General features: G+C 45.8%; 2 protein-coding genes across 3 annotated transcripts in view; one reads left to right on the top strand and one right to left on the bottom strand.

Moving 5' to 3' along the window:
• BRF1 (BRF1 RNA polymerase III transcription initiation factor subunit) overlaps positions 1-12,802 on the top strand; it is a 173,018-nt gene that overhangs the window by 79,659 nt on the left and 80,557 nt on the right. The window contains exons 6-7 of the mRNA XM_058806564.1: positions 7,153-7,302; positions 8,874-8,967. Of these exons, the coding sequence (XP_058662547.1) occupies positions 7,153-7,302; positions 8,874-8,967 (244 nt within the window). The remainder of the gene's footprint in view (positions 1-7,152; positions 7,303-8,873; positions 8,968-12,802) is intronic.
• BTBD6 (BTB domain containing 6) lies at positions 10-3,427 on the bottom strand. 2 transcript variants are annotated; one of them, XM_058806566.1, is made up of 5 exons: positions 2,873-3,427; positions 2,328-2,622; positions 2,038-2,128; positions 1,640-1,758; positions 10-1,400 (listed from the first exon to the last, which is right to left on the bottom strand). In XM_058806566.1, the coding sequence occupies exons 2-5, from the start codon at positions 2,531-2,533 to the stop codon at positions 368-370; spliced, it is 1,449 nt and encodes a 482-aa protein (XP_058662549.1). In that variant the 5' UTR covers positions 2,534-2,622; positions 2,873-3,427; the 3' UTR covers positions 10-367. The 2 variants fall into 2 exon arrangements, with proteins under 2 accessions (XP_058662549.1, XP_058662548.1); XM_058806565.1 differs by having other exon boundaries at positions 2,328-3,427.

Raw genomic sequence — 12,802 nt, 5'->3', positions numbered from 1 at the left:
TACACAGGATTTAGGGCAAGTAAAAATGTTTTATATTTCACAGATTCGTAAACTGCTCTAGTTTAGAACATTCTGTTTGAGTCAGCTGCAGTCTGCAAGTTAGTTATCTATATACAAAATAAATGCACAGTACGTGCAAAATTTAACATTTTTCTGCATGTTGCAGTCTTAATAATTAAGTCAAATAGCTTATGAATAAATAAAATAAGATTAAATTCAAGAGCATTCCTTCACTTATTTGTATAGCCTGATGTAGCAGATAGGTAAGTAGCATAACATTCCATACTGCTGCAGAGTTCGTAGTAAAACCAAAAAATCCCTTGATGTGCATCATTGCAGCACTGGAATACAATCAAGGTGAAATGCATCATGCATAGAAAATGAGCTCAGGTATCTGTCCTCCTTGTACTCCGGTCCCATTGGTGCTGTCCGAGGAGCACTGGAACTGGAACGTCACTTTCCCGCACTGCACTTCAGTCATTCCCTCTTGTCCAAAGTAACTGAGTTCGTTCCCATCCAGAATAGCACTTACATTGTAAAACGTGTCTTGCTCGACCTGCACGGGGTGTTCAAACCACACCGAGAAGGTGTTGCTGGAGCCGTCGGAGGTAAACTTTGTCAGGTTCTGAGCAAGGACAACGCCTAAGCGCTTCAGTTCGATTTTGACGCTGTACTCAGCTTTGCCACAGCTTGACCCATACAATCCCAGTCCCGCTATAAATATCCGTTTGTCTACGGCAAACTGAATACTGTCACAGCGGCCTCGGTACCGCCACTGATTGCTGCGATACGCAGACGACTGAAACCGGTGGCAGCGCTGAGGCACGAGTCCTTTCCTTTTCGTCAGGGGGAACTCTAGTTTGGGTTTATTTGCTGCTGTGTACCATAGGAATATGTTGTGAGTCTCCTCAAGGGTGAGGATGTCGGACTGGGCAGCTCCGTTGGCAAACTCTTCCAAAGTCATGGTTGGAATCCGCACCAAGTACAAAGCTTTCCCTAATACATTCCTCTTGTTGCGAGGCGTCACTGGCAGCCCTTGCCTTTTGCATTCGGCCTCTGCCCAGTTGAGAACAGCCTCGAAAACTACCACTTCCTTGGTGTTGAGTGCTTCCCGGGTTACAATGATCTCTAGTGTTTGTTGATCTATCTCACAGAAGCCCTCTGACTTCAGTGCCATTTCTGCCTGAGCATCAATCACTTCCCAGCAGCGCTGTGTCAGCTCTGGCTCCTCGAAGAGCCTGCTCTGAGACAGCAGGACACAAGCGTTCTTCGCCTCTAAGCTGGTCTCCAAAAAATTGACGCAAGCCTTCGCTAGGGCCGGCACGATGTACTTCTTGGCAGCATAGAGTGTAGCCAGAACTGTGTCAGCTTCCAGGTCTATTTCATCGCTATACATGTATCTAGACGGAGGGGTGGAAAAAAAAAAAAAAAAATTAGTTTCTCAGGGAAAAAAAAAAAGTAGGCCATGAAAATAATCTATATTCGTCTTTGCTGGCAGTGAATCTGACATTCAATATTTGTCAGCACATTAAGTAAACAGCAATAAGTGCATATTGCACAATGTCAATTAGGAGATGTATATTTTATAAGCTACTTTGATTCTGTCCATGTAATTAGCAGACTTGTAGTGGCCACTTACTTTAATAGGATTAGAAAGGCTGCAGGTTCCACATCTGGTATATGGATTTCAGATTTGACCTCTGCGAGATCGCCATAAAACATAGCATAGAAGACAGAGCTACCAACTGCCAAAACATACTGGAAAATAAAGAGAGAGAAGCCTCAGTAACATGGATCAGGAACAGCTGAGCGTGCTGGCTTTCCTAAAAGCTACATTTAGCGAAAGTTACAAGCTGCAGTGGAAGCAGAACACTGCCTTAGACTGCTCCCTTTGATTGCAGTGTATTATGCGAATTACTTCTGGGATTAGACAAGAGCTATAATTAAGAAACAAAAAAAGTGGAACCTAGTTGTAAGGCAGGGGGAAAAGGCGACCTGCGCAGCAGCATTAAAAAGCCAAAAATTATCTGCACAAACCTTATGGGCAGGAACTTTCTTGGATGCCCCTGGCGGGCCCACGATGAAGTGAACGTCAGCCATGAGTTCGTTATTGAACATCAGCGCGTTCCTGCAAGCAGGGGAGGGGGAGAAGCCGCGTTAGCCGCGGGCTGCGCTCGCCCGGCGCCCCAGCCTCCCGCCGGCGGCCCCGCGGCTCCAGCCCAGCCCTGCGCTCTGGCCGGGCCGGGCCGCAGGTGCACAGGGCGGGCGGGCGCCTCTCGCTCTCTCTCCCGCCCGCCCGGGGAGGGTCCGGCGGGCCTGGCCCTTACCTCTCCCGCAGCGTGGGATGGAAGGATTGCCAGTTGGCGCTCTCCAAGTTGTTGTTGTTGAGGTTTTGGAGCTGGGGCGGCGGGGGCGGCTGGGCGCTCTGCTGGAGCTGCAGGGCGTTCTTCTTGCTGTTGGCAGCGGTGGCGGCGGCGGCGTTGCTGTTTGCAATGTTAGTGTTGGTGCTGGCAGGGTAAAGTTCTGCAGCCATCTTCTTCTTCAGGGACAGGGGCACTATCTCATAGCATCCTGGCACCTTGCCGTTTGACCTCACACTCTTTTTGGACTTCTTTAAGGTCTCTGGAAGCAGAAGAAAAAAAGTCAAACACTTCATGATCCTGCCATTGAGGCAACCAGGGGGCAGTGGCATGAGCAAGAGAACTAACAGATCCCAAATGCGAGTCCCACTATCAGGATATTTTGTACGCTTCTAGATGCAGGGTGGCCTTTGGTTTTTTTTGGAGTGTGTGCCCGTTCTTTGGTTACCGGCCCGACGCACCTTTCCGGGGGGAAAGGGGTGATGCTGTGTCGGATCAGTGCCAGCGCTCACCTTGGCTTGTGGGGGGGTCCCAGCCTCCACGGCACTGCCACGACTGCAGCGGGGAGCCCGAGCGGGGCCGGCAGGCAGTTCCTTCCCCAAGGAACGGGGAGAGAAAAATAAAAAAAAAAAAAAAAAAAAAAAAGAAAAATAAAAAAAGGAAAAACCAAAAAAAAATCCAAAATCCAGCAACAAAACCCCAGGAATCCGGCAGAGGCGGTGGGTCAGGAGCGAGAGTCAATCCACAAATCCTCCGAGTGCAGCAGCCCGGCGAGGGTGAAGCGCAGCCAGCCGCCCGATCCCCGCTGCCAGTACTCCGCTCCGTCCTTCCCGGCCCGCCGGGGGCACATCCGCGGCGGCCGGGCCGAGCCGAGGCGGCGGCTCCCTGCAGTCCCGCTCCCGGGCGGCCCCGCCGCCGCTCGCACCAACTTTGCTCCGGTCCCCGCGGCGGCCGCCGCCGCCGTCGCTGCTGCTGCTCCTCCGCGCTCCTCCCGCCCGCGCCAGGGACGCTGCTGCCCGCGGGGCGCCCCGGCTCCTCCGCGGCGGGCGGGAGGGATGCGGCGCTGCCCTGGGCGCTCCCTTGGCGGTGGGATGCAGCGCTACGCGGCCGAGCTCGGCGCGGCTCTGCCGGGCCCTGCCTCCGCCTCCCGCACTAAGAGGCAGCGACTGCACCGCGCGTCACGGCCGCCCGCGCCAATGGCGAGCGCAGGGGCGCGGCGGGGAAAGGGCCGCCCCCCGCCCGCCCGTCATCGTCCCCCGCGCCTACGTGCGCAGTGTCGGGCGCCCGCCGGGAGCGAGTCCCGCGGTGCCCTGTGATCGGTGTCCCCGCACCGCCCGGTGTCCCCGCTCCGGCCGCAGCGGGACAGGCGCGGAGGGACGCGGGGCAGCGCGGGGGCACCGCGGCGGGGCGGAGGGGGCGGCCCCGAGCGCGCAGCGCCGTTCCCGGGCGGCCCGGGCGGGGGCGCCGCCGCTCCGCGCTGCGCTGGGCGGGGGAGCCGCGCTGTCCCGCGGGGCCGCCCACCGGGCTCGGGGGGCGCGGCCGCGGCGGGGCTGCTCCCGGCTGGGGATGCTGCTGGGGTTCCTCCCCTCTCCCCGCAGCCCTGTGCCCTCCCTGTGCCCGCTGTCCCCGTCCGGGCCGTCCCGCCCATCCTCCGGGATCGTTCGGAGAGGGCTGTCCCCCTCTCTGTGCCCGTTCCCTGGGGGACACCTGCCGCGGGATCGGCGCTCGCCGCTTTCGGTGGGGAGCACTCTTCGTTGCACAACTCGACATTGTTCTTACATCCCTCGTAGTGACTGTGTGGCATCAAAGTTCTTCCAAAAGTCCAAGTTCCAAGTCAGAATTGGGATCAGGAAGGAAGAGAAAGTCTTGAGCAGAACACATGCCCCTTGCTTAAAACATGAAATAATGTTTTTCTTGTGATCTGCTCCATGGCCCCCAACATCCCCTTTGAGGAAAACCAACAGGGTTTTGCCTGATTGTAACTTGCTCGCATGTATGGAGTTGCATCCCCAGAGGTCGCCCAAACTCAAAGGGGACCCTCCTGCAGGCAGGTGCATCCATGCTGGTTTGGTGCCCCTGGAACGAAGCAATGTGTTTGGGGTTTGCAGCTTCTAACAGTTCTTATTTATTTATTTTCAAATATTTACCTCCATGCAGGACCTGTATATGCTAACCTGGGCTTGGCCTCTGACTTATATATTCACTGTCCTACTTTTTTTGGTTTCTTTAAGGCTTGCTATTTAAAACCCACCCACGTATTCATTTTCTGACTGTTTGGTAGCTTCAGAATTCAAATTAACGATGTGCAACGTTTTGTCAAATGACCTGTGGGCATGAATGCCAGCACAAATGTCTGAATAGCTACAATGCAAATGTGTAAATGCTCCCGAAATTCAGCTCTGAAACTCAGCTCCAGAGACAGAGCTGAGAGTTGCTCCTCGCAATCTGGTGAGGTATGTGGTGAATAGAATGGAAGTAATTCTGGTCCAGTTGGTAATATTCTTAAACTGGCCAAAGTTTGGTCCTGTGAAGTTTGACTCCATTCAAATAATGATTAATTGAGGAGTGATAGCTGAAAAGGGGGTTTTCCTGACGGCGAGCCTATTTGTTTGCACTGTGTATTACTGTTATTAATTCAGTTCAATTTCTAGAGAGTGCCCCTACCAATGGTAAGTGTAATTGTTGTACCTCTTCAAAGTGAGCTATGGAAGGTTACTTGATTTATGCTAAAACTAATAACAGGATTACAAAGAAAATTGTCAGGGGAGGGAGGTCTTGGGCTGTACGTCCCTTCCAAAGATGCCAGGTGGATTTTACCAAAATACCCCAAGTGGCAAGGTTTAAGTATCTTCTGGTAGTAGTATGTCAGCTAACAGGGTGGCCAGAAGCATTTCCAACTGTTTCAGCAAGTTCAGGATTAGTTATTGAAGTATTTTTGGAACAAATAATTCCAAGATATGGGACTGTGGAAGCAATAGACTCAGATAGGGGAACTCATTTTACAGGAAAGATCCTTCAAGGGGTGATGACTGCTTTAGGAATACAATGGAACCTCCATATCCCCTCGCACCCCCAGAGCTCGGGCTGGGTTGAAAGAATGAATGGAGAAATAAAGAAACACCTTTTGAAGCTGGTGATAGATACTAAGATGCCATGGGTACAGCTCTTGCCACTGGCTTTGGCAAGGATAAGGGCCAGACCCAGAGGAGATAGTCAGTTATCACCCTTTGAACTGATGTTGGAATTCCTTACCCTTGTAATTCTCAACCTGGTGTGGGGATGGAAATAAGTGATCTATATTTAAAGTAGTATGTGGCCAGGGTACTGTCTGCTCCATTCTGGCAGCTGCAGGAGCTGAAGCTGGGCACTCTCTGGATAAGAAGAGATGGAAGAGCAAACCAGGCATTGCTACATGTTCCTGTAGTACCAAGAGCAAAGTTTGAATGTATGTTGAACCCCAGGCTGTGGCTTCTGAAAGGTTGTGGTTTTTGTTGTTGAATTTGGAATATGTCATTTCTCTAGAGCTTCATAAAGTCATACTTGGAAGTGCAGAACACCTGTCCTTAGAATCATGGGGCTTGATAAAGTTCTCCTAAACCTTTGATTTTTCAAGTCATGTTTGGGTCATGTTTGCAGACTGGAATTTCTTCAGTTTTGAGGGAATTTGAGGTTGGAAGTTCTTGCTTTATAAGTGCTTTCATTGAAATGCTTCTGCAGGGCTGACAGGCATTATCACCTACGGTGTGATCTTGGTAATTATGGATAGCAACAGGGCATCATTGTTAGGACTTGGTGCTAAATGAAACTGCTTTGATAAGTTGTAAATCCCTAAGATTTCTACAGTATTTTGAGCTGAATTTTCATCTTTATCGGTTTAAGTGCCCAAGTAGGGGATCAGCAGAGGAAATTGAGTTGAGACTAATAGTTAACAATTTACCGTACATCATGGATTTTCGGTCAAGTGATAAAAGGCTGGCAGGAAATGAGAAATTGATATCTCAACTAAGAGTAAACATGTGTTAAGTGTAGCTTTTACAAGATTGTTTGATAAATTATAAATTGGTTTAGGCAGAGCACAATCTGTACTGACATATTTTGGTTAGTTTGAAGCTGTTAACACCAACGCTTGAAATAAGTTTATACATCTGGAGGCAGATCTGTGGCCGATGTAAATTGTCATAGTGCTAATGATGTTAATTGGGTTCCAGCACTTTATGCTGATGGAAGTCTGTCTTAGTGTCTGTAATAAAGTGTTTTGTATTCTTGGAATGTGAGTCTGAGAATAATTATCTTGGAAAGTAACTAGATTTTTGTTAGGGAGGATTTAAAGCAAATGATTTTTTTTCAAGCTTAGTTGGTTTGAGATGAAACATGCAAGTTACCTTGTTACTTTTTGAGAGATGTTGAAAGTTTTGGGAGAGATGTTAGAAGTTTTGGGCCTAAATTCTGTCCTCATTCTGCAAAAGCTTTTGTAAATGTTTCACTTTGGACATGGTTTCCCTGATACCAGTGACACTGCTCACATGTCACAGTCAGCATGTCAGCCTTGGATGCTGAAACATCTGTAGGAATGTTTGTACAGTGCTTTAAAGATCTCCTGTCTAGAGAGCAAGAAATTATTTTGTTTTAGGTTATCTAAAAAAGTGCTTCTGAAGTATAGTGGTAGAGGATCTGCCAAGCAGCAGCGTCTGTGTTTGCTGAGGTGAAGCCAGACCAGCCCAGCAGCCTTGCTGCGCTGCGTTTCCTAAATCCGCGTTAGGGTTTGGCATAACTGTGTTACTTTGTGTTGCAGATCCGTGTTTGTACATTCCCCGTTTTGCACACATGCTGGAGTTCGGGGATAAGAACCACGAGGTGTCCATGACGGCTCTGAGGCTGCTGCAGAGGATGAAGAGGGACTGGATGCACACGGGGCGCCGGCCCTCGGGGCTCTGCGGGGCCGGTAGGTCCCAGCCCGGCCGTGTCCCTTCCCCCTTCTCACTGGTGATATCCACCAATATCCACCACTTCTAAGGGTTTTGTTCTGTCAGGCATCTACAGATTATATAGGTCTTCATGGAAATAGTTTCTGAAACTATAACTTCATTTTTGCCCTTGCTCCTACAGTAGCTCAGACCCTTTGTAGCTTGCGGTTTGAATTTTTTTTTTAAGCTCCATTCTGGTGCTTTTCTTGCCCCCACTCTGCAGGCTCTAGCTGCTCAAAGGTTTTTTTGTCAGCTAAAATGACACCATTAGTACAAGCACTTTGATTTGTGTCTTTACACAGAGTCTTATGCAAGAAGTGCCCTCTTTGACCTGTTTTGTGAAACTATTTTTCTCTCTTTCTTCATCTTTTTCCAAGATCCATCGCTGTCATGATGCTTGCATAAAACCTATGGGTTTGGGAGGGCCAGGTTAAAAGACAGTAGCCAGTGGTGTCAGAGTAATGAGGAGTGTAGGTAGTCACAGAGTTCATGTATGCACTTTATTTTACTTGAAAGTTCTTACATGTTTATGCATGAATGAGAAGTTTGCTCAAACCTTTGAGAACCTAGGACTGTGCAATTTTTTGATATTTCTAGCCCCTTTTTGTTAATAGTACTTGATTGTTGCACATTGCTAAAAATTTGAATATAGGCAATGGGAGAGCAGTCTGCTCTTTGATGTGCTACATGGCCTGTGTCCACACGAGCAAGTAATTTAATTCTACAGACATGGATCAATAGATGGAAGCAGGTGGTACTGAGCCCCCTCTATCCATCCATGCAATCTGCAGCTCACATGTTGGACTGGGGACTGGCTTTAGTTTGGTTCCCTGGCTTAAAATTAAGTCTATGCCACACATGGCTCAAATGACCAATTGTTAGTTCAGCCCTGATGTTCCTGTTAGGAGCGCTTTAAACATGTACCACAAGTGGAGCTCTGGTTTAGTTTCCTCTATAAAACAACACTTTTTAATGTTTAAAACTGCTCTGTGCAGTGAGCTACCGTAAGATGAGTGGGGGTGGTGCTTCAAAACAGAGCTGGTGCTCTGAATCAAGACCCCATGTAAATGCAACTGGTTATCTGGCATTTAGAGGGTCTTGCAGGAGAGCACTTGGGCACCAGCAAGACAGGGATAGTAGTGACTATCTAGTCACTACTAGTAGCAATGAGGAGACCAAGCTTAGGCACATTCAGTGTTTCTCTGGAGATCTTTTCATTTGGGACAGAATTCAGTGAGTCTTGCTAAAAAGATGGTAGCTGAAAATAAGTGATCATTGAAATATTTTATGCTGTAGATAACCATGGTTTCCCAAATGTTAAAGCACAGAATTTTCCAGGGTGCAACTTGCACTCAACTTAGTGGGTAGAAAGCAACTTTTGTGAAGTCAGGTCCATCACCAGTATTCAGGGACACAGCTGAGCATAGGCATTTACAGCTCCTTAGCTGAAGGCAGGGACAAAGACAGGGTATAGTTATCTGACTGTTTCCTGCTTTTCTTCAGGAAATTTCCCTCTTTTCGATATTAATTTTCCCTGCTTGTTCTCCAGCTCTGCTAGTGGCAGCAAGAATGCATGATTTCCGACGGACTGTTAAAGAGGTCATCAGGGTGGTGAAGGTTTGTGAGTCCACACTGAGGAAAAGGTCAGTGCAGTCTTGTTGCTTTTATCTTTGGTTTACAGTATTGAACAGTGATATAGTCTAAAATAAATGTATATTGGAGAAAACCAGGTTATTTTTGTAAGTTCCATGAATCAAACGAGTGTATGTTTTAGCTGGTCATTTTAAAGTACTAACACCTTGCCTCTTATGTAAAGCCTCAAATGCTCAGCAAAGATGGTGAGGAGCACTGTGCCTATTTAACAGGTGAAGACTTGAAGGCAAAATAATGCTGTGTCAGTAATATTAACAGTATTGTCATGTCCTCAGAAAAATAATTTATTGATTCTCAAAGCTGACAGTCTACTGTGAGATTTTTTTTTTTCATTAATCCAGAGGCCAAGTGATGAGAAGTCTTGTCTTTAAGCTGTTATTGAACAGAACTTTTCAAAATATTTTGCTGAAGTGTTCATTTTTGGTAGTGTTGCACTGCTAACAAATAGAAGGCAGCACAGTGAATCTAATGATAAGTTCAGTGAGGGATCCTCTGAAAGTGGGAATTTTTCAAGTACCTTTTGTGTGTGTATTTTTTGAAGATCAAGTAATATTTTCCATAGTTTAACGATGCAAGCGGATACCCAGTTTCTGTCATTTTACTTTTGAAATGTTGTAACATCATACAACTCTTTCCCCATAGGTTAAGTTAAAAATTGCCTAACAGAAATGCCATGATTTCTGTTGTCCACAGCTGGAAATTCTTCTGTCACCAATATATTCTGATATTTGTTCCCCCAAGGTCTGCCTTTACAAAGCTTCCTTAGTGTCACTCTTCACCTTGCTGGGATCAGCTTAAGCACATCCAACTGAGCATAATACTTGTTAAAAATATTCACTTATTAATTGTGGAAAATGTTTTTCTCCCAGATCTTCACTGATGGAACAGGAATGATGCTATTTTCCAGCTATGCATGGGTGGTATAGAGATTAAATTTAAAGTGTTTTAAATGCTTCCAGGTACTACAACCATAAGGATGGAGCAGTACCAATGCCACCTTTTTTTCTCTGGCCAAAAGGTCATGTGTTTCAGTTGTGCATTTTGTATGATTAATGAGTTATGCACCACAATCTACTCCAAGATGCTTTGGTTAAATAGCTCAAGAGTTTGTACTTACTAAGAAAATAAGCATAATAAATTAGAGTTGGAAGGGAAATTAATTTGAGCAATTGTTTCAAGCGAGAAAATCTTACTTCAAAATTCATGCTTTGAAATGTTTACTCAAGTCACACACATCAACTAAAATGACAGCCTTATTTACTTTGACAGGGTAAACGTGACAGCTGAATTATTTTCAGGCAGCTATAATTACAACTATTTATCATGAATCTATAAATTTGATTGATGTTTTTCAAATAAGAGCACGTTATATAGTATTTAACGAAGGCAAATAAAAAAATACCTTTGAATAACTCTTTCTGCACTCTAGTTTTTTTCCTCTTCTTTCAAGAATTCCTTTCAAAATGCCATCAAATAGAATTCGTCTAAATGAATAAGAACTTATTTCACATTCTTAAAAATTCCTTTGCTTCTCAGTTTGATGTGCAGTTTTATTTCCTTTTAATTATAGTTACTCAGGTTGGTAAAGAGTAGCTGCTGTGTTTTATGAAGGTGTTGGATGCTGTGCTCATTGCTGATGGCTTTGCCCTGACAGCTCCAGAAGTGAAACCCAACATGAGTCCAGATAATGCTGACACTTCCAGCCTGCAGGTTCTGCTGTGTGGTTTGATTCAGCTCCCAGCTGCCTTCCTGGGGAAGCACAGACCTTTGGAAGCTGGGTTTGCTTTGGTGCCCATGGCAGAAATCTTCAAGGGAAGGGCCCACATGGTGTGTGTTTGCCTGGGAGGGACAGGAGTGTGTGGATGAGGATGCAGGAATGATGCTCTTTAAGAAATCCTGATTGGGAATTCCTGGGAATGTTTGGGGAAGACCCTCAGCAAGGGGTGGCACCTCTTCCCTGAGCAGGGCCCTGTTTCTGGTCCTGGCAGTGCAGCTGGTGGGACTGGATTAGTTCACCCCATTGTCCATCAGCTGGAGAGCACCAAGCCCTCCTGCCTGGATGCTGTGTCCTCTTTCTCTGCTCTGAGATGGAGGAGTAGCTCTGGAGGAGGTTCACAAAAATGTGAGGTATCTCCAGGTCATAAAAATTCATGACCTGGTCATAAGGGGAGTCTGTTTTGGAAGGAAAAAGTGACAAAGTGTCTCCCGTGTGTGCTGTCACTCATCCTCCAGCCAAGAGTTCTTAATCTGGGCATCAGTTTGGTTAAAAAGCAGGGCTTGTTTATTTTTAATGTGAGTGGGTTTTTGGTAATACTGGTAGACAAAACTTTGAAGTCACTTTGGAGGGCCTTCTGGCTTTAAGTTTTGAAGCACACAATTAAAATGTAAAGCTTGTTGCTGTTGTTGAAAGTGAACTTATTAAATATTAATAAATGCACTGATAATTCTATCTCATTTCCAGTCTAATTGAAATTATATTAACTTACATATCACTTCATATATTCAAAGTACTGTACAAATATTAGCTAATTAGTCAAATTGTTATTTTCTATGTAATCATCCGCGGAGGTAGCAGAAATTAACTTTTAATAAACCCAGTCCTTTTATTTAGTTGAGTTCTCACATTTGTGGCTGTGTTCAATGCACCTGTCTTTGCCTCTGCATTTTTAACCTTTAAATACTTTACCCCTTCATCTTTCTATTCACCTCTTGCATGCCTTCTCTGTGTTCTACATTTTGTGTTACCCTCAGTAAGAGTAATTTTTGTGATATTTGTCCATTGTGCATTATCTAATACTGTGCAGTCCTTATGCCTGTTTAAAGACCTTAGGCACTTCTTCCATAGAATTAAAAAAAAATCAGCTTATTTTAACATTTGTATTTTGCTGCTTTGACTTGCTCACTTTAAATTGATCTGCTTTCTGCATAAAAAATACTTCTTCTCAGTTCCATAAAGTACTATCTGCTAAAAAACTTACTTGTGATGAACTTCAGAAGCAGTAAAGCTTCATTTAGAAGAAATTGGAATGAAAAGCCAGAATGGGTTTAAATCGCTTAGTTTTGGGGTGATTGTTTACTTCTCACAACCTCATAGTGTTTTGGGAAGGAAGACAAGACTTGTTAGAAAGGAGCTTCACTTACCAGTTGTAGATGCTGCAGGACTTTCATAAATGGGGTCCTTTGCTTATATCCTGGGGACCCTGTTACAGCTCTTTCAATGACTGAGGTGATCATTTTCTGGAAAAATTAATGATCTGTGCGTAGAGATAAATGTTCTGAATGTACTGCCTGCAGCTTTTCTTTTTCTTTTTATTTTTCTTAAATTTTTTAATTTAAATTTAAATTTTAAAATTTTTAAACTGTAATATGTGGCTGGCATCAACCTTGTGTCTGTCTCAATCTGGACAGATGCATGACTGAGAGAGAAGGCAAAGAGAGGAGCCATACAAGAGTCAGGATGAGAAGGGAAGGTAACAGGGACATGGGCAGCTGTGAGGTGGCTGTGAGGTTGTTACTCAAAACACCAAAGCCCTATCAAGGCCAGGACTGAAGGGAAAGGTGTGTAGTTTGTGATCCAAGTGTTAGGCTGTGATCCAAGTACAGCCATGCTGAAATTCTGTGGAGGGTATCCAGTGAGTCAGGGAGAGCTTGGCCACCTGAGATGTTCCAGCATGGAGGGGCTGGGGATGCTCAGAATGTCAGAGTCATGTAAGGGCTCTTGCTTGAAGTGTGATGTGGAGAGAAGCTTTTAGAACACCAGGAAATTTATTTCATGTAAAGGACCTGGTGGTGGTGTCTGCTCTGATCTCAGCTCAGCAACTGAGC

The sequence above is a fragment of the Ammospiza caudacuta genome, chromosome 6 (assembly GCF_027887145.1).
Source record: "Ammospiza caudacuta isolate bAmmCau1 chromosome 6, bAmmCau1.pri, whole genome shotgun sequence".
NCBI lineage: Eukaryota > Metazoa > Chordata > Aves > Passeriformes > Passerellidae > Ammospiza > Ammospiza caudacuta.
Note: the sequence above shows the minus strand (reverse complement) of the source record. Positions and strands in the feature narration are given on the sequence as shown.

What these genes read in the sequence shown, in the direction of transcription:
- BTBD6 (XM_058806565.1), bottom strand. Translation starts at nt 2,692, where the DNA reads ATGCCACTGCCCCCTGGTTGCCTCAATGGCAGGATCATGAAGTGTTTG. An exon ending in CATCCCACGCTGCGGGAGAG is followed by an intron (nt 2,129 to 2,327) that starts GTAAGGGCCAGG and finishes CCCTGCTTGCAG; the next exon opens with GAACGCGCTGATGTTCAATA. An exon ending in GCCTTTCTAATCCTATTAAA is followed by an intron (nt 1,401 to 1,639) that starts GTAAGTGGCCAC and finishes CCCTCCGTCTAG; the next exon opens with ATACATGTATAGCGATGAAA.